The sequence below is a fragment of the Sphaerodactylus townsendi genome, linkage group LG06 (assembly GCF_021028975.2).
Source record: "Sphaerodactylus townsendi isolate TG3544 linkage group LG06, MPM_Stown_v2.3, whole genome shotgun sequence".
In the NCBI taxonomy this organism is placed as follows: domain Eukaryota; kingdom Metazoa; phylum Chordata; class Lepidosauria; order Squamata; family Sphaerodactylidae; genus Sphaerodactylus; species Sphaerodactylus townsendi.
The window spans coordinates 45,390,815-45,416,637 of record NC_059430.1 but is presented as its reverse complement, the minus strand read 5'-3'; the positions used below and the strand labels follow the sequence as shown (position 1 = coordinate 45,416,637).

Sequence of the window (25,823 nt, the reverse complement as noted above, 5' to 3'; positions counted from 1 at the left end):
AGAAGAGAAGGAAGCATGGAAAAATTGACTGGAGGAGGAAAAGAAGACATTGTGTGGGAAGAGGATTTGGGGAAAGTGAGATGCTTTCTGCAGGTCCCCACTGTGCAGCCGGGACCAGTCTGGGAGCCAGCATCATACAACTGGGCCTCAGTTTTTCCAGATGAAAACCAATTTATTAATTATTAACAGTAACTATTTACATAGAAGCTGGGCAACAAATGGGTCGCAACATCAAGCATTCCCCAATCCGTATTGGGGCCACCTGCAGAAAGCTGGGAGCCCCAGGGGCGACCCCCCCCCCCGGCTTCAACCCTTCCTGCTGCTGGGGAAGTGGGCACTGGCGAAGCCTACTGGCTTGCCTAACGGCCCACCGTCCTCCCCTCTTTGCTGGGATTGTGGGGCACCGGGCTGACCTACCCGTCGCTTCCACCAGTGCCCAACCTAACTCCCACCTGCTGGGGTGTCGGGCGCAGCTGGAACCTACCGGGCTTGCGACCAGCCTACTGGCCCCGCCATTAACCCCACCCCAGCCTCCCTTTGCAGAACACAAGCATGGAGAAGACCCGGCCACAAGCTCGGCTTCTCCTCTAGATATTCTGCGACTCCCGTTGTCAACCCACCTGGCCAAGTCACATGGCTTTAAAATTGCACATAATAAAGCATAACGGCATAACAAACAATTGCATAATAACATAGGGAGGGTGTATGAGGTCCACGCCGTTCTGGAGTCTCGGCAGCCAAGAAGGCCGAGCTCAGGGTGTGGCACTTTATATACCCTTGCTCCTCCCGCCTTTACGGCCGGGAGCCAATCATTGCAGATCTTGCAAGCCTCTTGCTAAGCATTGCACCTTGCATGCAACCACCCTTTGCCTATTCTGCTCACCACAGCCGCAATGGCTGCCCCCGCTGAGTCGGGTTAAGCTGCTATATGTCAAAAAAGAATATGAGAATATGAGAAACAGCACCTGTATCTTTAAGAAATTGATGCTTTCTGAGATCTCAGTGGCCATTGTAAGAGTTACTGAGCAACAAAACTCTATTTCCTGACTTTAAACATTGGGTTCTGTCAGTAGAAATCAGGGTTCTTTCCACCCAGTCTACCCTTGCTCTCCTCCCACCTCCTGGAGGTAGGACTCACTGGGGCTATGTCAAGGACAAAGTTAGGGGGGGGTTCTCGGGTTCAACCCCCCATTACATGTCTGAAGCTCTGCCCCCCATTTGTGGTTTTTTTGGTATTTTTAATGTTTTTTTGTTTTTGGCCTGCAGGGGGCGCAGTTCTTAGGCTAACAGCACCACATTTTCAGGGATTTGTTGGGAGACTCTCCTGATGATACTACCCAGATCTGGTGAGGTTTGATTCAGGGGGTCCAAAGTTATGGACTCCCAAAGCAGGTGCCCCCATCCCCCATTGTTTTCAATGGGAGCTAATAGAAGATGGGGGCTACACATTTGAGGGTCTACAGTTTTGGACCCCCTGAACCAAACCTGGGTGGTATCATTAGGAGAGTCTCCTAATGATACCCTGAAAGTTTGGTGCTGCTAGCTTAACAATTGCACCCCTGACAGCAGGCACCCTCCAAATTTCCCCAGATTCTTCTTTTAAATCCCCACCCCTTTGGCATGGATTTAAAGGGAGAATCTGAGGTCCCCAGTTTAAACATTGAAAGTGATGCTGTTGTTGTTTTAATTGGGGACCCCAGATTCTTCCTTTAAGGTGGATTTAGAAGAAGATTTTGGGCTCTCTAATTTAAATACCATTGAAAGTGATGGATTCCAGCATCACTGCAGCCACCCAGGGGGGCCTCCCACAAAACTCAGATTTTGCACCGGGCTCCATTTTTCCTAGCTATGCCTCTGCCCAGAGGGGAGAGGCATAGAAGGGGCTGCCGGCTGGGAGCCCAGCTGGTGGGAGTGCGGGGGAGGGCAGGGCAGGGGAGTTTGGCCTCAGAGAGCTGATTTTATAAGCACTGAAGCCGGAGGCAGGGCCATGCCCCAGGGTTGGGTGGGCACGCCCCAGAACCCCCTCATTAAAAATCTATACTTATGTCCCTGGGCTACGCCCAGTGGCAATAACTCAACAATTGGCTACCACACAATTTATACAACTTGCTTGGTCCAAGTGGCAGCCTCCACACAAGTTGTGCAACTTGGTAAACCTGGCAGTGCCCCCTATACAATTCAACTGATCAACTACTTACAGCATGACTTCTTGCAACATGGCCAGAATATTTCAATGGGAAAGCTGCCATAGGGAGGGGAGGAGGGAAAGTGGAAAGCCAGTATGATGTAGAAGTTAGTGTGTCAAACTAGGATCTGGGAGAATCAGGTTCAAATCCTCACTCTACCATAGAAACTTGCTTTGTAAACTTGGACCAGCTACTCTCTCACAGCCTTATCTATCTCAGAGTATCATTATAACAATAAAATGGAGTTTTTAATTACTGGGGAATCATTTTATATCAGGAAAGGTGCATCAAAAGGCACACAGAAATCACAGCTAAGGTGCATATGGGATAAGATAGTATCAATTTTAAACACACCAGAGGGAATAAACAGATATTCATCTCTTTGTAAGACAGAACAATATTTTGGGTGCTGTGTGGTTTCTGGGCTGTATGGAAACAGTATGTTCTGTTAGCAACATTCTCTCCTGATGAATTGTTGTAGCCACCATCTGTGGCTGGCATCTTCCAGAGGATCCCTCTGGAAGATGCCAGCCACAGATGGCAGGCCCAACGTCAGGAGAGAATGCTGCTAATACTAGAATGACAACCATACAGCCCGAAACCAGGCTACAGCACCCAAGTGATTCGCTTGAGCCTCTCTCGACAGAACAATATTCTTACAGAGAATGTTCTGAGAAGAATAATCAGATAATTATCTCTGGCGTCTCAACATCCCTACACCATTTAAATGCAGAAAATACTGTGATGGAATACAATGAGGGCAGAATCTTCCCAAGAAAGAAATGTCAGCGCAAACCAAAATTAAGAATAGAAGAGGCTAAAACTGTGGAGAAAATATATTCCTGGTGAGAAAGCTGTGAAGAAATTATTCATAGATGTGGCTTCAAATTCAGCAACTGTTAAACTGTTGGGAGGAGAAATGACTAAAGAAATAAAAAGAAGAGAAATGTCTGCTCGTTTGAATTCTACAAATGTAAGTGTAATAGGTGAAGGAAGGCTAAAGCTATGGAAAAAATGTTCCTAAGAAAAAACACGAGAGGGCAACACTCACAGCACAGAGCTGCTTCTAAGGAACAAAATACCCAATTTGTGTGACTGAGCAGAGATATGGCAGTCCAACCCAACCCATCACATATATTACTCACCCTGAAAGTGTTGGGTTGCTTTAAATGGCTCCAAATACTGTGAGGGGGAAGGTGGGGATTTAGGCTTCCCGCCCACACTATTTGGCATGGGAGTGAAGCCTGAAACCCTCTTCCCACCTTGCAGTATTTGGAACCATGCAGAGGAACACACTGTTTTTAGAGAGAGTTACACAAATCATACACACAACTGTAAGTCAGGTCTTTTGACTAATACAGCTGTCAGAAGGGAACTGGCTGAAATGGTGTTCCCCCTCTCACTCAGGGCATGCATCCTGCCTTGCAGAAGGAGATTTGAACACCAATTTTTTGCCTTAAATTCTAGGCTAAAATCCAAGGAGCACCATCCTGGGAATTCCTCATCAGAAAAACCACATTTCTGAGACCTGCTAAGGACTGTTCGCCTAAGTATATTCCATAGCTGCTAGGTCCTGTCTGCAAACCTTACCGTAACACAACACTATTCAACGTAAGATTTCCAGCAACATGGAAAAGAAAGTCTTGTTCCTTTAATAGAAGCTTACTGTGTGGAAATGGGAAGTTGAATGTTTCCATGATTCTGAAAATCATGAAAATAACATCACCCAGCAAATAACATTCCATTAAGCCTCTATTAATAGGTAGGACACTTTTTCTCCAGGTTGTTGGCAAAACTTATTCAATTCAGAACTTACATTTTTTTATTTGCTTCCTATTTCAAGACCATAAAATTGCCTATAGGGATGCTAAATTTGCTTAGTGACAAATGCCAGGGACCATCTGAAAATAGGATTTTTGTTTAGGAATATTTATGCCAAAATTTGAATCAAAAGGGAACTTAACTTCTAGAGAAGTGCTCTTAGGATTGCAGACTAGGATTTCTGGAATTTATAGTGCAACAGGTTTTTTAATTGCCTGAATTTCTGTATGTTTATTGAAGAGAGGATTCGTAACAACAACAACAACAACAACAAATGAAAATCCACGACCACCCCTTTCCATAAGCTCACTGGTGTTCTTAAATAATTAAAGTTGGTTAGGCATGATTCCTTTTAAGGAAGCTAATCTAAGAATTATCCGACATCAGTGACGTAGGTATAGATTTTTTTATGGGGAGGTTTGGGGGTGAGGCCACACACCCCACCTGCCCCTGGGGGCATGGCCAAGCCCCGCCCCTGGCCTCAGTGCTTATAAAAACAGCTCTCTGAGGCCAGGGACAGAAGACTCCCCTGCCTCCGCCTCGCCCCGCCCCACCCCACCTTGCCCCGCTCCCCCGACTGGCTGGGCTCCAGGCTATTAGCCAGCAGTCCCTTCTTCCTCCCCTCGAGGCAGAGGGGTAGCTAGGGAAAATGGAGCCTGGTGCAAAATCTGATGTTTCTGCCCCCCCATGGGCGGCTGCTGTGATGCTGGAATCCACCCCCAAACAGCATCACTTTCGATGGTGTTTAAATTAGGGAGCCCAGATTCTCCTTTTAAATCCATTTTAAAGGATGAATCTGGGGTCCCCAGTTAAAACAACATTGAAAGTGATGCTGTTTTGGGGTGGATTCCGTAGTGAGATTAACAGCAGGTTCGCACCACTTTGGCAGAACCGGTTGTTAAATTATTTGAATCCCACCACTGGGTGGATTCTCCCCCATCCTGAAACAGCATCACTTTCAATGTTGTTTAAACTGGGGACCTCACATTCTCCCTTTAAATCCATGCCAAAGAGGGTGGATTTGAAAGGAGAATCTGGGGAAATTTGGAGGATGCCTGCTGTCAGGGGTGCAATTGTTAAGCTAGCAGCACCAAACTTTCAGGGTGTCTTTAGGAGACTATCCTGATGATACCACCCAGGTTTTGTGAAGTTTGGTTCAAAGATGTAGCCCCCATCTTCTATTAGCTCCCATTGGAAACAATGGGGGATGGGGCACCCCCTTTGGGAGTCCATAACTTTGGACCCCTTGAATCAATCTTCACCAAACCTCGGTGGTATCAGTAGGAGACTATCCTGATGATACCACCCAAGTTTAGTGAAGTTTGATTCAGGAGGTCCAAAGATATGGACCCTCAAAAAGGTAGCCCCATCTACTATTAGCTCCCATTGGAAACAATGGGGGATGGGGCACCCCCTTTGGGGGTCCATAACTTTGGACTCCCTGAACCAAACTTCACCAAACTTGGCTGGTATCATCAGGAGTGTCATCTAATGATAGCCTGAAATTTTGGTGTCGCTAGCCTAAAACTGTGTCCTCTGCAGGCGAAAAACCAAAAAGCACTTTAAAATACAAAAAACCCACAAACAGGGGGCGGAGCTTCAGACATGCAGTGGGGGGGTTCGAACTCGAGAAACCCCCCTTACCTACGTCCTTGTCCAACATTCATAGATTTACAATTTTATCTATTATATCATTTGCCTCCCAGAATAGATTTTAGAATGGGGGACCAGTGATCCTTTTAAAAGTGTTATGCTATTTCTGGTTTTTAGTATGCAATAGTGTTTATTTTTAACTTCCTTGTTATCTGATATACAATTATAAGTGTCACAAGTATGGAATTTTGTTAGCAGATCTTCAGATGCGCATTTGAGTTTCTCGATGACTCCTGGATGAATGCAATATAGCTTTATTGACTTGTCAGCATATTCCAGATGTGTAGCTGAGGGAACAATCCAGAATGGGTCTATATAAAATTAACTCTCATTTTATTCTGTGAGACTTGCTCTTAGGAACACTTTCTTAGGAGTTAGAGTTACCCAATCATCCCAGGTCACCAGAGGGGGATGAGAGGATAAGGTTGCCAGATTCAGGTTGAGAAACTCTTGGACATTTGGGGATAGAGCCTGGGGAGAACAGGGATCTCAGTGGGGTATAATGCCACTGGTACAAGGTATAATGTATAAAAAGACCACCCTCCCAGGCATCCATTTTTTCCTAAGGGAATTGATCACTATAGTCTGGAGATGAGCTGTTATTCTGGGAATCCCTAGGTTCCCCTGGAGGTTGAGCTGGGGATCCCCAGGTTCTCCTGGAGATGAGCTATTATTCTGGGGATCCCCAGAGGCTGGCATTCCCATTAGGACTGTGGCCTGGGTTACCCATCTGCAGCAGCAGCAAAATAAAACAGAGTTCCAGTGACATTGCTTTATTTCTTAGCATATGATGTGGCTTGTGTAATGTACTATTTTGGTAAGAATTCTCTTGGTTTGTACATTCATTTTGCATGGGTTATCTACATCTGACTAGGTTATGATTGTATGATTCATGAGGTTAAACAAGTGAATGTTATTAACTAATGAGGGAACAATTTAGAATAGTGACTTCAACTATAATATCAGAATAAAGGAAGCAAAATAATGTAACTTTGTAAGTACTGATATAGGTCAGGATTCTGCCCAACCAGTTCCGTTTTCCAAAATATAATGTATGAAGACTAGTTTCTACTTATTTTCCATTCTTACTGCAAACCCCTACATTTCCCCAATGCTATTACCAGTAACAAACATTTTTGGGGTGATCAGTGGGCTGCAGCAGGAGGGGAAACTAAGAAATCATACCTCCCAAAGTTCCTGGATGGTTGGATAGATGTTACATTTTTAACAGATCCAAATTCATGGCAAATTCATTACATATACAAATTCATGGCAAAAACAAATACAAATTCACGGCAAAATGTATATCACTTAATATGATTTAGCTTAATATACTTAGATAAGAGGCAACCTTTCTTATTTCCACTTGTGGAAATCACAATAATTTGGAATCAGTATTGTGGCCTATTGCATGTATCTACCAAAGCTACAATAAAACATTTGAAAGGGCTTCCCATAGTGCTGCAGCATAATCTTCTCCTTCTCTATTGGACTGTACTAATAGTGCTACTACTTACCACTATATTCACTGAAAACATTTTCTTGCCTTTTCTCATACCATTAGGGGCCAATGTCAAGATGGCACCTGGAGATCTCCCATTATTCAATTGATCTCCAGTCGACCAAGGTCAGTTTCCCTGGAGAAGAGACTTCAGACTACACTCATTGATTAAGAGATATCATCATGTACATAAGCATATTAATATTAGCCAGCAACTGACTGACAAATTTTGTTGGATGTCCTGTCTGCGATTACCTTGATGACTTAATGAAACACATTGGATAGAACTGTTGTGAATGATCCAAAAATATCTCCCTTTGATATTTTGAACTCAATAGTCTACCATCAACAATGTGATTGTCTGCACATAAGAGATGGGACAGGGATAGTTTTCTAGTTGGCAACAGTCACCCTATTTGTAGCTTTGATTTCTCAAATAGGGCTGAACGATTTCTTTAAGGCTTTCTTAGCACAGAAGGGAAAATACATAGCAACCAACCCTCCCATTCCTTTAAACTAAAGATTTCTCAAATAGAGGGTAGTGTAGGGGGCGTGTGGGAGCTTACTGTTCTTCAAAGTCTTAGTATTGTGTTAAAAAAAAGTTAGCACCTGATGTGTTGAGATTGTATGAAATGAAAAAAAGAAGCAAGGATATACATTTTAAAGATATATGCCAATAAAGGCTTGGTGCTATGGTTAGATCTACATTTTTAAGATTTAAAAATCTATGTTTTTAGAACAGTATAAGATTGGATAAGATAACTAATGATCATTAGTGATACCACCAGCAACAATGAGTGGCACCTTCAAGATGAAAGGCACATCAATAATAATGGAGTAACAATTAGAGATGTTCACAGGAAAAAGTGTCATTTTAATTCCCTATTGCAAGATCAGGAAAGGTATGCTTATTGTTATTGCTAAATATTAGGTGTATTGTTGTCATACTGGATAGTAGTTTTGGAAGTACCTTAAGAATAGGCATACCCATGTGGAATTAAAACAGATGAAGGAATAAGAGAAAGGGCACCAATTTATTGGTGGCACATGGTCCATCGTTGCATATTTCTAAATGTTCTTAAAGAACAATATACTAAATTTTTCAGTTATTCTGTGCTGCTTTCATGTCTCTTACAGATCTGATCTGAGGCGATTTTTTTGCCCTTAAAATACAATTGTAATACCAGATTGTCAAAGCATTACGAAGTTTTCTTCAAGATACCATCTATTTAAATTACAACACCTTATTCCTCCTTTCAGCTTCAATGTTAACCATTTCTCCTACAGTTTGCAATTTCCTTATAATTAGTGTAGCTCTAATCTTTAGATTTAGATATCCACAGATGGGGGCCACACTTGAGAAATAGATAAATACCTAAAAAGTGTCATCAAGACTGTTTAATTCTTTTGCAGCCAAATGAAGAAAGGAGATGCTTCAAAAGTCCAAAAATGTTGTAGTATGGAATCCCACACAGCTAGGATTTTTTTCTATTCCTATATATCTATTTTTAATAGGAGGTGTCTTTTTGAAGACATCCTGGGATCCTATATAGTAGGAGTGGGCGAGAAGGCGCTTCCTACTGTTGCATACAAATGACAAACAAAATCACAAGAACTCCATCTTTCTTTTTTATAACCTTCTTAAGTAAATGTTGAACATGCACATTGTCCTCATCCCACCATGGACTTTCTTCCCATCCAGTCACAAAGGATTAAGAATAAATCCACTCTGGAAATTTAACGGTCATTTTCAAGAATGTGCAAGATATGACACTGGCCTTCAGGTCTTTCAAACTGCCTTCTCTTTATCTTTTGGGGGGTCATTTCAGACATCAGTGGGGGAAGGCTTATTGACAGTACACCTTTTTGTGACATTGTTATTAATTCTTTCCTCAAATTGACAAGTTTGAGACAAATCAAGGACAAAACCACTTTTCATCCCTGAAAAGGGAACAGGGAAAGAATTGGACTCTGAGTTAGAGTGGAAAAGATCACACTGGATCTGAGTCCAGTTTCCTTCCTTGCAGTGTAATGGTTGATTAACTGGAAGAGAACACAAAGGGGACAAAATTGTAGAACATTGTCTTGTCTGATATGCTTCCAAACCCTGATGCTTTTCTTAGTAGACATCTCTTTAATTTACAGAGTTTGGCCTCGTGAAATATGGGTGACATAGAATAACAGAATCTTAGAACTGGATGGGGCCATACAGGCCATTTAGTCCAACTCTCTGCTTCATGCAGGTTTAGCCTAGAGCAGTGGTGGCGAACATCTAGAGTGCCATAGGTTCGTCACCATGGGCCTAGAGCATCCCCGACAAGTGTTTGTCTAGCTGTTGCTTAAGGATGCCAGTAAGGGGAAGCTTACCACCTCCTAAGTAGATGATTACACTTTGTAAAATTACTGTATTTTCCCCTTAATATCCAGGCAGAACTTTTCTGCCCAAAATTGAAATCCATTGTTGTGAGTCCTGTCGTCTGTTGCCAACAGGAACAGCTCCCTGCCCTCCACTAAGTGACAGCCCTTAAAATACTTAAAAGAGTACACTCATGTCCCCTCAATCCTCTCTTCTCCAGACTAAACATTCCCAAGGCCTTCAGCTTTCCTCTTAGGACTTGATCTCCAGGTCCCTGATCATCCTTCTCACTCTCCTCTGCACCCACTCCATTCTGTCAACATAATAAGGTTTCAATGAGTCTGTCTATGTTCTTTCTTCTGTGTGTGCAAGATGTCTAGTGGCTGGAAGAACTAGCTGAGGAGAAATGGCCACACAGTAATGTTGTGAGGAACTAATATATGCATAATGTGCATTTTCATAATATCTAATTATAAAGAATACCTCTGGTGGTGACAGTGATACTTTGGTCAAATCTCCATGATTATTATTGTAGCTATTTCTATTAGTCAAAGGGGAACAGATTGTAATAACCTTAAGCGCCACACATCTTCCCTAACCTTACTAAAATATTGGCTTTCCTACTTGTTATCCTTGGATTAACACAAGTGTTTCATGGGAATAAAGTCATATTGCCATTAATGGTACAAATATACAGTGAGTAGGAGCAATGGTCAGCTCCATCTCACTGTTGATCCTCTTTGGTCAACTGCATCTCTCTGGATCTGAGATTGCAAATGCCTTAGCAGAGTGCGGAACTAGATGGACTCTGGTCTGATCCAGCAGGCTCTTTCTTATGTTCTTATGTTGAATGGCCTGTATTATACATATATTTGCATATATGTGAATATAACATTCTTACAGTACATCTTAATATGTTCACATAAAACATATTCTACATATCCTTTCTAAGCATAAAGGAACATATTGTTTCAGATACTTATGCTAGAATTTTCTGGGGTCAGTGATGATTGTCTTCTGGTTACAGCTTATGTTCTGACATCGCTATTTTAACTTTGATAATCAACCGGAAATAATTCAGTTTTGGAATTGTCTCTTGTTTGGGTTGCAGCTGTTGTTTTCAGTATGTCCCAAAAATCACTTTAGGACAGTTCATTTGACTTTCTATATTCCTCCTATACACTGGCTAAGTTTTTGTCCTCTATCTTATCGAAATCACTTATTTATGTTAATATTTTGATGTGAAATTAGAATCAAATACATGCAATTTATCCAATTTTCAAGACTCTGCATAAAAACTATACTGGGAATCAAACAGTTAAATGGCTCACCAGAATTCTTAAATGTTTAGACCAGACAAGATACTATAATTTGCAATTAGCTGTAATATTGTAATTGCCAGGTTACATCTTCGTCAGACTTAGAAATTAGTTTAATAGTACTGTGATCATTTCACTGTAATATCACTGATGTTATCAATGCCCTTTCACCAAATGCAGGCAATTGCATTACCGAAGTTTTACTTTCAGATGGCACAATTGCTCACTGTTTGACAAACTGACAGGGCTACAAGTAATAAATGGATCTGTTGAAGCATGACCTCTTCAAACAGTAACTTTAAGCCAAGTTCCAAGATTCAGTTTATGTAGGGGCCAAGGATAGGTTGTGCATCTAAACATTTTGCACTAATCTTAGGATGACAACTCCTCTTGGAACGATAATGCTTTATACTATATTTGAAAATAATTATACAAAAGTAATAACAAAATGGAGACCTCTTAAAAATAAAATTAAAATGAATGGGGAAAGCGGTTATTCATCTTCATTCCATGCACACTAACTGTTATCAACAGATCTTGTGAATTCACATGGTAGTTAAATGCTCAATTTTCTTGTGTAGTCAAAGAAGAGTAAACCTAAGGGCTTAATTTCTGTGACTGTAATGAAAGCTTTCCCAAACAACCCTTTTATCTAAAAAATACCTTAGGTACCAGTGTGATTTTAATTAGTATAGCACTGTTGAGAGTTCCTTTAACAGAAAATGTCTTTGCTCAGATATAATATATTTCTTTCAATGTTAGTTATACTGTCTTGACAACTGCATTCCTGCATGAAATCTAGAAAGTCATACAGTACTACATCATTTAAATGGGTGTGTGGTAGTGTTGCTTAGGCAACAGGAAAACAAATAAGCATTCGAATGTATTTCTAGAAAAACAAAACAGAAACACTGTGAAGAAGGAACAAAGAAAGACTAGTTGTTGCTTCCACTGACATGTGAAAATGGTCGTTAAAATCAACAATGTTATTGGCTAACTAGTCTGCTGATTAAAGGAGGGCATGTAAAACAGACTAAAAGATATAATTAATTCTCTAAATGTTGAGAAATAAAATATAGATGTTGATTTCTTAACAGACACATATTTTTCTCAACATTGGATCATGTAAATGCCATTTCGTCTTTTTTAACATTCAGGATCTTTGATCACATTATACATTTTCTGAAGTATGCTAGAATAAATCTATTAATGACATGTAACTGCTGTATATATAAGACAATTAAATTTAATTAATAAAATGTTTCTGCTTTCAAAGGTCATAATATAATAGTGTATTTTTATCTCTCTCATTTTAATGTTTTAGAATTGGATCAGATTGAGTATAAAAATGTCATCCATATTTGTTCTACTCTAATCTCTTTGATCACTGCCAGAAATAGACTATGGTACCTGTTGTGTATTGAACTTTGGTCACAATGCAGAAGACTGGAAATAACCCAGCCCACGAGTTACTTGAATAACTCTAGATAATTGATGCTTCCTTATAGATCACTTTACACAGATAGGCAAATTTCAAAGCCTTGTCATTAAATGACACAGGAGAAGATACAGAGTCCATTGAATTAATCACTGTCCTAGAGCACAATGTTTAGCAAGCTGCTCAACTCAACATTATAACTCCTGGAGTATTCATTAGTAACTGTGCACATGGATACAATCTTCCAAAGAACCACTCCCATTTGGAACTTTAAATACTGAATGGACTTTGTTTAAGTGACTGTTCTTTACATTTAATTTTTCAAAAACCAATGTATTGATAGTCTTTTTGCTGCAGTGACTTGAATAAAAAACCTATTTCATTCTGATTATGCTAGGTAGAATACTAATTTCTAGTACTCCATTCAGTTAATAAATCTTATTATATTAATAGAATGGAACAGTAGCACCTACAAATTAACACTGGATCTATTTTTATCATACTATAAATGTGTTCATTGTAATGAGGTCAATAAAATATTTTAATCTCTTTAAAAACATACACGTGAATAACATCATTGTTTTTCAAACACTAATCAATCACCATTACATAATATTAATAGCATTAGCACAATATTGTGTATTTTGTATCATGTACAGATAGAAGCTGGATAAAAAAACAGCCACAAACAGAAATGAGAGATAAAATGTGAGATAAAAATTCATTCTGAACAACAGGTGTGGTGAGTGTTACTATATCCAGAATGATAGGCATTGAAAAGGTTGGAAGCTGTTTTTTCTGCTTGCATTCATTTTGGTAATAAGCTTATTAAGATTGGGTTTAACACACCATGATAAATGTGTGCACTACACATCAGAGATATCAAATCTATATAATAATATGCAAACTGCTCCTATAAGAATGTTAGTGATTTTCATAAACAAGGAACTGTTTCCTAGCAAGGAAGGTAGGAAACATGCCTTTACTTTTAAAAAGGGCTTAGAAATTAAATATCAAGCAGGCAAATGCCCATGCTTACACAGACTACAGGCAGTATCAAGTGAAATGTTTATCCAAAAGGACATTTAAAAAACAAACTAAATTCCATTATATGCTGTAAAAGATTTCATGAGGCACAGACTCAAACACACTAATATACATAGATGATCACTTACCATAAACTGCACATTGTCAAATCCATTAGCCAGCAAGTGGTTTTCATACTGAGATAGCCCAATATTTTCCAACCATTGTCCCACTGTCTGGACAGGGCATCTTGGTGCTGAAAGAGTTTGAGAAGGAAGGCGTTTAAGCAGCGAATATCCATCCACAGGATAATAACGATGGTCCTGGGCTGAGAGGTGGCATTGCCACATCGTGTTCCGGGAGAAGTTGTTATCAAAGGAGCCCGCCAGCTTGTCAGATTAATGCTTCTAGCAAGTAAGAAAGTCAGAAGTAACACATAGTTTCCAGGGCAGGTTATTCAGTAATATCTGCTCCTAGCTCAACATTTCGTAGCTATTAATCTCTACTACAGACCAGTACGTCATGCAGTGGAGTGGGGGGGGGGAGGCATATCAAGCTGTTAGCTAAGCTGGTTTCCGTTATATGTGACTGTAGGAATACTCCACAGTGAGCAATGCACTGCTAACAGCAAGAAATCTTTTATCAAGTACTCCTACAGTCATCAGTATGCAGCTCCATGCTCCTTGGTCCCCTTCGCGTACTCCCCTTCGTTACCCAGCCTAGGCTACACCTCGTATTTTCAATAATAGCCATCAGATAAGGCAGGGGGGGGGGGTTGTCTGCAAGCTGTAAGCTTGCTGCTGCTGCTTCCACCTACACACCCATCCAAGCATCAATCTTGAATGATGAGAGCAGTCAAAACAAATGCAGAAAATAGCAGGTCATCAGAGGCAGCTAAAATGCTCAGATCTCAATAGAACCTTCCTACCAGTTACGCATTAGAGAGATCTGCTTGTAGATGTTTTACGTTTCAAAAGGCATCAGGAAATGCAAAGCATTAACTGTATGTAGCCTCTTGCATGGTTTACTACTTGCTTCCTTTTTTTTGTAATGCTGCACTGAGCTTTGCTATGTTCACAGCATGCTCCCAACCATTGTTCCAATTATTCATTTTTTCAGTCAACCAGAAAAGAATGAATAATCTGTTGCATGCTTTCTTATTATAACTGGGTATAACCTAAATTGCACAACATCCTTTCGGTCAAAATAATTATTTCTTCATCTCCAGGATTTTTCAACCATAAAATACTACCAGTCATGAGCAAATCTTCATTATAATCTACTTAAAATTCAATCTGAAAAGGTCATCTGTCCACATTAACAATTAAATGAATTTTTTTTACTATAAAAAGCCAGAAATGATTTCTCTTTCACAAAGGATTTGTTTGAATATATGAATATATGAATTTTAAACATATGGGGAACATTCAGTATTCCTAAACTTATAAAGCATACCTGATAATCTTTCTTTAAAAAATAGTAATTCATTCATAAACTTTTGTTTTCCACCTTGTCAAGTAAATTGTTTAAACACAGAATAATTATACTACCGATCAAAATATAAGTGAAATATGAAAATTAAGGGTTTTCATATTAAAAGAGTTAACCGTAGTTTGTAATCCAGTTTTCCTCATGTCACAAGGTTTTGCAAAACAAATCCATTACACACGTTACAATAAGCAAAACATACACATATTGCACATTACTGCAAATCAGAGCACACATAAACAACATCTCAGCTGCTTACAACCTAAATATTGCACACAGGTCACGTACATTAATCAGAAAGAACAACAAACTATGACTCAGTTCTAGTGTTGCTGAAGTCACAGAGAAGCCTTTTGGTGATTTCAACAGATTTCATTCAACACCTGATTGCCAATGCCATTAAATAGGGTTGCCTGCTCTGGGTTCAAAATACCTAAATATTTGGCAAATGGAGCCTGGGAAGGGGGGAATTTGGGAAGGGAAGAGTGCAATGCTATAGAATTCACCCTCCCATATAGTCACCTTTTCCAAGTGAACTGATCTCTATTGTCTGGATATCAGTTGTAATAGAGGGAGATCTCCAGGGCCCACCTGAAGGTTGGCAACCCTAGCCTTTGAATCTTTCAAGAAATCTTATTGAACCTTTAATGAATGGACATTGCCTTAGCAGACCAGGTGCTCGGGAGCAACAGCAGCAGAAGACCATTGCTTTCACATCCTGCATGTGAGCTCCCAAAGGCACCTGGTGGGCCACTGTGAGTAGCAGAATGCCAAACTAGATGGACTCCGGTCTGATCCAGCAGGCTTGTTCTTATGTTGACAAATATCCATTGCAGCCTAATGCAATTACTCTGTTTTGTTAATGTTTATTAACATAAGTGCATCAGGGTTTATTAACATAAGTGCATCAGGGATCAGAGCAAAACAAGAGTTCAGGCCAGTCTTCATATTCTTCAAAGGTAGGTTCCACCTAGTTCCGTGGTGGCAAACCTATGGCACACCAGATGTTAATGGACTACAATTCCCATCAGCCCCTGCCAGCATGGCCAATTGGTTAAATGGTTAAAATATTTTCAGTTTAAAAACAAAAATAAAAGAACAAACCTCAAATCTCCCCACTTCCCCTACTGAAAAGATACCTGCCAATTCAGACTCCCTGGCAATCAGGCAGGCCTTTTGACAGTATCCAAGGATACTTCATCTTTTCAGGGCCCATTCCACAGAGCTGGAGCCATGATGGATAAGGCCAGGGGTCTGGTCTGGTTGATGCCTAAGGGATGGAATAGTGAACAGGATGACCACAGTTGGCGCACAGGGACATTTGGAAGAGGCTGGTCCTGCAAGTATGAGTTGGGTAAATTTAGCAGAGTAGCAGAAAAGAAGATCAATACACAGTTGCTGATCATTCAAATGAATTTACTAACTATTTAGGGAGGGTTACATGGAAATAAAATAAGAACAGCTTTCTATTCTAGCACTATACTTAGTTACATAGTGACCACCTCATGTGGTCACATCTTGGTGTCTAAGAGAGCATGGGTTCTAACAAAGAAGCATACTTTATAAGTTTTGCCTATAAGACCAGAGCAGGGGCATACCAGGCCTAAATGGTGCCCGGGAGCATGACTTCCTCCCTGCACCTCCCCCCTCCCCACCTGGCTCCCTGCACCCCACTTATGGGAGCCAGCAGGGAGGCTGGGAGAGGCCAGGGATGGGGGGGCAGAATAGGCCGGGGATAGGGGGAAGGCCAGCCTGCAGGGAGCCCGGGAGGGTGGGGCACCACAACAGGTGGCCCAGGTGGGCACCGCCACCGCCCACTGCGTAACCCTGCTGCCTTTTCAGACTTTCTAATTTCTAAAAAACTGATAGGTATTGTTCATGAAGGTTACCTGAATGCTATATCTTGTAACTTAGAAAAACTCTCCTAATCTTAAATTCATAGGAACTTGCAGCTGTTTCTGGTAAGCAAAGAACTCTGTACATGCTCATTCTTTTTGACTGCCTAGAATTTATGAAGATAAATTTACACATTTGAATGACAGCTGAAATATTCTAGAGCCCAACACCCTGCAGACACAGATAAAATCAAATATTGAAGCCACTTCTTCTAGTTGTGTAGCTATGAAAAAAACCTTGTTGTATAAAATTAGCCTAAAGACATATTAGTGGAATAGCCATCTTTGAAGTTCTTCTGAGAAAGAGCATTGTGACAGATAGGTTAGGTTTGGACTCTCCCTAATAGCAATCAGGCAGAGCTAATGAAATGTTACACACACACACACACACACACACACACACACACACACACACACACACAGAGAGAGAGAGAGAGAGAGAGAGAGAGAGAGAGAGAGAGAGAGAGAGAGATTAAAAACAGCAGTTAAGACAGCAGCTGAGCAGTTACAGAGGGGGAGAGTATATCTAACTTAGTGACACTTAGGTGAAGAGAAGCTTAAAGCTAAATGGAAAGAAAGGTCATTTTGTAATAAAAGATAAGAGATCTGTAATGGTCAAAATCCTGAGGGTGTCTTGTCCAAATGGATCAGGCATTGGGGGAAACTTTGTCTGGCAGTAAGGGGCTTTTACCTATGTTATCAAGAGGAAGTTAAAGCAACTTTATTTTTTAGGATTATTCTACAAGTTTTTTTATTTTAGTTTATTTTGTTGTGGTACAGGAACATAATATTTTTAAAAAGGAAGGAAGAAGGGTTCACTGGGCACCGGGATGAAACAAAGGCCAAGTAAATGGTAAAATTATATACCACAATTTTATACTACAGCTTGTTCTTATGTTCTTAACAACGGCCTTTATTGGCACAAGACTTTAAAATTACAGAGTGCTACACTTAGGCCCCTTCTGAACACGCAAAATAATGCATTTTCAAACCACTTTCACAACTGTTTGCAAGTGGATTTTGCTATTCCGCACAGCTTCAAAGAGCACTGAAAGCAGTTTGAAAGTGCATTATTCTGCATGTGTGGAATGAGCCTTAGAGTCACAAATCCTTATAGCAAAAGAGAAAAAATTGGCCACTTTCACCATCATTTGGGAGTACTGGTCACCAAGGAGATAGCATACTATTGCCCTATCGGACAGAGTGCCTTCCTTAAGTAATGGCCTTATAAGTGTTCCATGTAAGGTTGCATAAAACCCACAGGGAAGCGACATGTGTTCTAAAGTTTTGGGTTGTCTCAATGGACAAAGGCAAAGTCTTTCACTGTGAGGAATGGGTAGGAGCCTACCATGTAGGGTGGCAGTGGGAAGAACATTAAGGTGGGCCAACATAAAGACTCGCCAGAGCTAGGGAGAGGTAAGATTAGAAAAATAAGAGGGGAGTGATCCATAAAATGGTATTATTCTAAAACTGAGCAGTGAGCAAACCCTGTGCACACAAGAGCACAAAGTGTGCCTTTCAATATCCAATATCCTTCGCTTCAGTGTCCTAAAGGTGTAGAGTTCATCCAAGATATGGAAAGAATCCATGGAGATGCCAAATGTCTTGATTTTTTATAATCCCCTAAAAAGATTGCTGGCAGAGAGAAGCATTAAAAGGATAATAAAATTATATATGGATGCTAGTCTGAAGAGACCAGAAACTAGACACTTGGATCTGGACAAATTAAAGTATTTGCAAGGTTTTTTAGAAACTCCACACCTGAGACAAATGGATTATTAGAGAAAAATGCCAAGAGACACAAATATGATATGAACTCAATGTTATTCAGATCTTAAGGCAAAAGTCAAACCCAGAACAATTAGAAGAAAAGCAGACCAGAAGCAATTCTTTCTACCCTTCCCTTACCAACCTGCCCCATCCTTCCCTCTCCTGAAGAGGATCTACTTGATTTATAAGTCCTGGTTCACCACCCAAGACCTGGCACTTAGGGCAGCAGCCCCTTCCCTGCCAGACAGTGATGAAGATGATGGGGGAAAACTGAAGTGAAAACCGAAGGCCCAGAAATGTGTGCAGAATTCAGGGGAGAAACTGAACAAGTATGGGGCCAGAGCCAATTTTTAAAAAACTCATGTGGAAAAGCTCTGGGTTTCATCCAGAGTTGACTCTGCATCTTATTCTTTGCTTAATCAGTGATAATCCATGAGAGTGGCTGGGGTCCACAATGTTTGGTCTGAACACAAGCAAGGGAATGTTTATATTTATCACTAGATCGAGAGAGCTTTTCATACATGGGATTTTTCCTTCAATAAGGAGCTTTTAGTCACTGTTGGATTTTTCCTGCCTGTTTCTTGCTTCCTGGAACAAGGAATCCAAAAGAACAAAAATATTGCTTGTGAACTTTAGCTGTTGAAAAACTCCTGGGTAAGAAAACAGTAAAGTTTTTTTTTTAATCTGCTTTGATGGCAGATGAAGAAGTTATTTAAGGTATAAATTCTATACCTGATGGCTGTATTGGAAAAGGATCCTTTGCACCTTTCTCAAAGATGTTCCTGAATCATCCATAGCACTTATTCAAGATAGTGAGGTGAATTACTTCTTAAGCAAGGGTCTTTTAAAAAGGCATCCAGATAAACAGAACTCCTGACTGTAATGTTGAAGATTTACTATTAGAGTTATGCATGGCCTCGCTCCTTGACATTTCATTGTTGCCTATGCCTCTAGCAGCAGCTATTTTGTGGTTGCCTCTGTATACTGCAGCAGCCATTTTGTGTCAGAATTTCAAAGGGGCTCACAAGGCTCAGAAAGGTTGATCTCAAGATATTTACAACACACTACTCACAATCTAAAATGCCTTCTTGCAGGTTAAAGATGCAAATAGAAATGCATTTATTTATTAAAATACTCAGGACAGATGTATTTCACCTTTTGACTTTCCTAAAAGCCTTCAAGTTGGATTATGAAAAAGAGGACTTTTGAAAATAGTTTTCGGTGCATGGTGAAACAGCATCAGTTTATCTAGAAGTTGAACAAAATATGTAGTGTAATTTTCACTCCTGTATTGGCCACCCTTGGAAAGAATAAGTTAAGGGTGAAATCACAGACACAAAAATATTTTTTTTAAAACATGGAAACAAAAGTCTATCATGATTCTGGCTGGAACATGGAAGTAGAAGTGAAATTAGGTTCAGGTTTGCTCATCCTCCTGATAGCACAGCAAGCAATAGCTTGAGAATAAATTAAATGAACATGAGACTGTATTCTGAATATATTGTAGTGAGTAAGCAGAAAAAAGTCCTTAAGAAAAGAGATATGAGGCAGCTGGCCTCAACAATTCATGAACCTTTGTACTCACTCTGAAATAGGTGGGAAGCTTAGTCATTTAAAAAAACTTAAAGCAAGACATTGAATGTTAGCAGCTTTACACAAGCCAGCCTTATATTCCTCTTCCTGCCACACTCCAAGAAAAAGCATCTTTGAGGAATGACAGCAAAACTATTTATAAGCTACATTCAGACATCACAACAAACTCTAGTTTGCCTGTCACTTGCACAAAAGCAGTTGGGTTTTGCTGTGTTTGCACACTCCCTCCTGTCTCCTTCCACAAGTGCAGAACACGACCTTCAAGTTTGGAAAGACTTAAATCATGCTCTGATTTTGCTTTGAAGTCCAAGTGCTGGCTCCAGTAGTGGGATCCAAAAATGTTAGTAACAGGTTCCCATGGTGGTGGGATTCAAACAGTGGCGTAGCGCCAATGGGGCTGGGCGGGGCACGACGGGGGCATGGCCGGGCATTCTGGGGGCGGGGCATTAATAATTTCTCTGTTACTGTAAAAAACTCTTACTGTAAAAAAAAAGTTCCTAATTTCCAGCTGGTATCTTTCTGTCCATAATTTAAACTCATTATAGCAAGTCCTATCATCTACTGTCAACAGAAACAACTACTTCTCCTCCAATTGACTGCCTGTCAAACAATACTTTCAAATACTTAATTTTGTTTCTAGAAATCAAAAAGAAGGATACTTTCCTTAAACAAGGAACTTTACCATATTTCTAAAACATGTTTTTAAAACAGCCCAACAGAGAGAATTATCCCGTTTTCTACCTTCGCTAACCAGCCCCATAGGAAACAACAGGACTTTATGCCAACTGTGAAATCATGAGTGGTCACTACAGTTTAGTGAAGATTCACCATCACCACTGTTTGTTAACTATATTCTGAAGGGCTTATACATTCATGACTCAAAATAATTTGCACTTTAGATTAAGACACAAATTCATTAAAACATGGATCCAATGGACCATTCCTACTGCATAGGCATATTCAAGAGCTAGATATCAAGGCTACTGCCAGGGTACACAGGACATGACTTTTTAAAAAACTGAGTAAGCATTAGTAGTTAGTACCTTTAACCTTTCACTTATACAAAATGCTTTGTAATCCTTTAGCCCCATAAATACATAAAATCAGTCATTAACACTCCCTTTTTATTCCTGGGTGACCTTGAGCTAGTCACAGCTTTCAGTCCCACCCACCTCACAGAGTGTTTGTTGTGAGGAGGGAAGGGCAAGGAGATTGTAAGCCCCTTTGAGTCTCCTGCAGGAGAGAAAGGGGGATATAAATCCAAACTCTTCTTCTTCTTCTGTTTAAAGTAAAAAATAAACCAGAACATCATCCATTGTGAACTAGAATTCGCAATCCATACTGTATATTCTGCAAATATTTCACATTAATTAATCCAGGATTAGAGACACAGATTAGCATAACATTCTCACATACAGGAATACAGAGCTTTTAAGTGGCCAAGCATCACGGTAAATTACAATTTATCATAAAATGAACAGAGTGCCAAAATAAATAGCCTACTAAGCAAGTAAAGAGTCCCCTGGACCCAACAGTAGTTAAAGGGTCCCTCCTCTTACTAGCAGGCAAGCTCCAGGCTACGAGAAAGAAGAAGAGGGGGGGAGGCGAGGGTGTGGAAAAGTGGACCCATTTAGTAACCCCCTCTCGGCACACACAAATAATTAGTAACCCACTCTTGGGAACTGGTGAGAACCTGCTGGATCCCACCTCTGGCTGGCTCCTTGGCAACCTGGAGTTTGTTTCCTTCTCTGAAATTGTAACTCTAAATTAGGATTGACTTGAGATTTCAAATTGTAGTTCTAATGGGACAAAATGGCACTTACATTTGAACATTATAGAAAATGGAGGCATAATTTAAAGGTTCCCAAATCAGGAAACCTTTACACAGTGCATAAGAGAAGTAGGGAACAGGAAGTATACAAGCACAACAAAAGATTTGTCAAATTGACTGAATATGGCCTTTGACTTAAGAAATGTTTTGCCATGCAGTGGCAAATAAATACGAAGTTAAAAATAATGCATGAATATACATGAGACTTTTATTCCGTCTCAGGCAATAGCAGAGGTGGGATCCAGCCGGATCTCACAGGTTCCCGAGAGTGGGTTACTAATTATTTGTGTGTGCCGAGAAGGGGTTACTAATTGGGTCCGCTCAGAGGCAGTGGCATATTTGCCTAGGGTCAAGGGGTCCCCATGTCCCCAGGCACATCCACTGCAGTCATGTGGGGGGCGCCAAAATGTCTCCCCACACACACAGATTTTGCAAGCCCCAGCAAGCCCAGAATTGAGGAAGCCAGATGCTGCAAGAATTAAGGAAGCCTGAAATAGCCCCGTCCACTCTCTATGGTGGCCCTGAGTGTCCAGAGGGTGGGGGAGAAATACCACTGTGCTCCCAGGATGAGAACTGGGGAGCTCCGCCTCCCCTCCCTCTCACCCAGAGTGCAGTGCCTTATTCTCCATTAAGTCGTTGCCATTTCTCTCGGTCTCAAGCCTTCTCCCCAGCAGATGGGCGCTGGCCAACACAGGAGAAGTCCATAGGCCGGCTAGGGAGGCAATCTCTGCCCCACCTGCAAGGTGTTTGTTATGGGGAGAGGAAAGGGGGGCACGTTTGTTAGCTGTTTGGAGACTCCTTAAAGGTAATGTGCAAATCCAAACTTCACTTCTATACGTAAAATCTTGTTTGCAATTGTGAATGGCCTTGATGGGGGGGGGGCATGAAGCACCTGGCTTCTTAACTTTTGCTGTGGGGCTGGGCTGTAATCTGGAGAGCTGAGTTTGATTCCCCACGTTCTCTGCCCCACCTGCTGCCCCACAAGGTGTTTGTTGTGGGGAGAGGAAAGGGTGGGTGTTTGTTAGCTGTTTGGAGACTCCTTAAAGCGAACTGCACCTGGGGTGCACGTGCCCTGCGTCCTTGCCACAGCCCCGCCCAGGAATGCCCTGCCCCCGGAATGCCCGGCTACACCCCCATCATGCCCCACCCCGCCCCATTGGCGCTACGCCACTGTTTGAATCCCACCACCATGGGAACCTGTTACTAAAATTTTTGGATCCCACCACTGGGCAACAGCATATAACCCAAAAATAACATATAGCCCAAAATAAGTAGTAGAAGCAGCAGCAGCAGCAGTAGCAAGTTTATTGTATTGGCCATAGGCCTTCACAATCTCCTCGTACACAACATAATACAATTAAAACAGACACAAAAAACACCCCATGTATATCAACATAGCTAAAATGGACTAAATTAGTATTAATACAAATATCCCTATCAAATAAGACAACACAACATCATTACACAATACGTAACCTGATTTTTCTTTAAGTATGAGCAAAAAGTGCTACTCGATTGCTACTGTATAGATCACCATCAGATAATAGACAAATCAGTTTCCCAGTGTTATCAGTAACACCCGCAATTGGAAAAAGTCCTTTAATATATTTGGTCCTTATGTCATCATAAAGAGGACACTCCAAAACATAGTGCAGAATGTTCTCATCAGCCTCACTACCACAGATACATCTGTAGTTAGATACCGGCACATTACTACTGGTTAGTAAATGCCATTCTAAAGATATAAGTTGACAAATTCTCTAAATATGGCGACCTAATATGATCCTTCTTTAAAAGTGTAAAGTTTATACTTAACATCTTCTCCCACAAGAGAACACCAAGATATTTTTTAAAAATCACTTCAAAACTGGTGACTTATTACCTCTGAGCATGATTTGTGCATTTTTTTTTAACTCCACTGTTTAACAAAGAAATAGAAAAGGAGGGAGACAGCTGTCATTTTTGGATTAGGATAGACCTAAGGTATCACAGTAGAACCTCAACAAAACATGCTGTCTTTCTTCTCCTATTGTTATTGCAGCTCTAATTTAGTTGAAAAAACATGGTTTTTTGTGTGTGGAGAATGGGCTATGTATTTCTGTTTCTTCAGGTAAACGTGCTTGCTCCAGTAGCTCTTTTATTTATTTATTTATTTATTCATTCATTCATTCATTCGTTCATTCGTTCGTTTGTTCGTTCGTTTGTTCGTTCGTTCGTTCGTTTGCTTGCTTTCATTTTGTGCAAACACCTTTGCTTCATTCATTCATTCATTCATTCATTCATTCATTCATTCATTCATTCATTTATTCGACTTCCACACCGCCCACCCCCGGATGGCTCTTGGTGGTGTACAAGAACTGATATAATCTAAAATAACAAGAAGAGCACATTCAATAAATACATACAATATAATAAAATTAGGGCTCTAAATGTCACATTAAAACCATTTAAAACCGTGCACAAAACATCGTGTCCAGCAATCTAAAAGTCCCTCTGAGTAGGGAACAGAAAGGCCCAAGATGTAAAAGGACGCATATGATAAAAAGGGAAGGAGGGGGTGCCATCAGCGGCCAGCTTCTCCAAAGACACGGTGGAACAGCTCGGACTTACAGGCCCTGTGGAACTCTCCAAGGTCCTGCAGGGCCCAGACAATTGGAGGAAGAGCGTTCCACCAGGCACGGGCCAGGGCTGCAAAGGCCCTGGCCCTAGTGGAGGCCAGATGCATCATTGAAGGGCCAGGGACTACCAGAAGATTGGCCTCCGCTGAATGCAGAGGCCGAACTGGGACATGCCCTGTGTAGTTGCCCAATTTTCCCATCAGGCATTTTCTCCTCCCCTTCCTCCATTTTCAAAAGGAAATGTGTAATATTTTTCTCTTTGTCATATTGAACTAGTGATGCAACATTGAGGCAGAAATACAAACTAGCATGTTTGATTTGATCAGTTTTGTCAATTTCATATTAAACGATCAATGTAACATGAGGACAGAGAGTAATTTTGAAATTGAGGACAATTAAAAAGTACAGACAATTAAAAATTTAACTGAGATGTAAATTTAACTGTGTTTTTATTGACCTGTACACTGCCCAGAGCCCTTAGAAGATGGGGCGGTATATCAAAACTAACAAATAAATAAATAATAAAAAGTACAGAGTAATAATTACATTAATCAGGAACTACTGCATTGATTGAGTGCTACTGAAGATTAAATTTGGCTGGAAAATGTCATTCTTTGTGGTGGGGGTAAGCTATATAGAAGCTTCTATGAATTTTTTCAGCCATTCATGAGAACCAGTTCTAGGCACTTTTACAAGAACCTGCATAGTACAATGGTTAGTGGGCTACCTTGAAAAAGGTATGTCTCCTACCTTCATTATTTTGCCAGGGACCTATTTACATAAGATGGCACCTGGTGCAAGCTATCCTCCCATCCTTGTTTGTTCACATCTTTACTGATGGAGTCAGCAGTCTTCCCATTTAGGGAGGGTTTAAAAATGGGTTTGCTGGGCGCCCGATTCGATTTTAATCTTGTATCAACCGCTGTTTTAAATGGGGAGCTAATAAGTTAGTAATTTATTATATTGGATTTTAATTGTTTGGTTTTGACTGTATTTAGTCGATCTGTGATTTTACCTTTGTTGTACGCCGCCCAGAGCCCTTTGGGGATAGGGCGGGTTATAAAACCAAATAATAAATAAATAAATAAATAAAATAAAAATTGTGCTCCCCCAACCTTTGGATCTGCCCATAATTTCCCCCCTCCAACTTCTGAATCTACTTCTCCCACCTCAACTTTTGAAACTGCCTATCATCTCTCCGCCCACTGCAACTTTTGGATTTGCCTATCCCAGTAGTGGCGAACCTATGGCACGCATGCCAGAGGTGGCACTCAGAGCCCTCTCTGTGGGCATGCGCGCAGAGTTTGTCATATAGGGGGAGTGGAAAA

General features: G+C 40.7%; 1 protein-coding gene across 19 annotated transcripts in view; it reads right to left on the bottom strand.

Moving 5' to 3' along the window:
* ANKS1B (ankyrin repeat and sterile alpha motif domain containing 1B) overlaps positions 1 to 25,823 on the bottom strand; it is a 462,906-nt gene that overhangs the window by 216,672 nt on the left and 220,411 nt on the right. For 15 of the 19 annotated variants that reach the window (XM_048500513.1, XM_048500514.1, XM_048500506.1 and 12 more), the window contains one exon: positions 13,450 to 13,556. In XM_048500513.1, the coding sequence (XP_048356470.1) occupies positions 13,450 to 13,556 (107 nt within the window). Of the gene's footprint in view, positions 1 to 13,449; positions 14,039 to 14,121; positions 14,141 to 25,823 lie in introns of those variants that run through there. The other 4 variants (XM_048500522.1, XM_048500520.1, XM_048500521.1 and 1 more) reach the window with 4 other exon arrangements.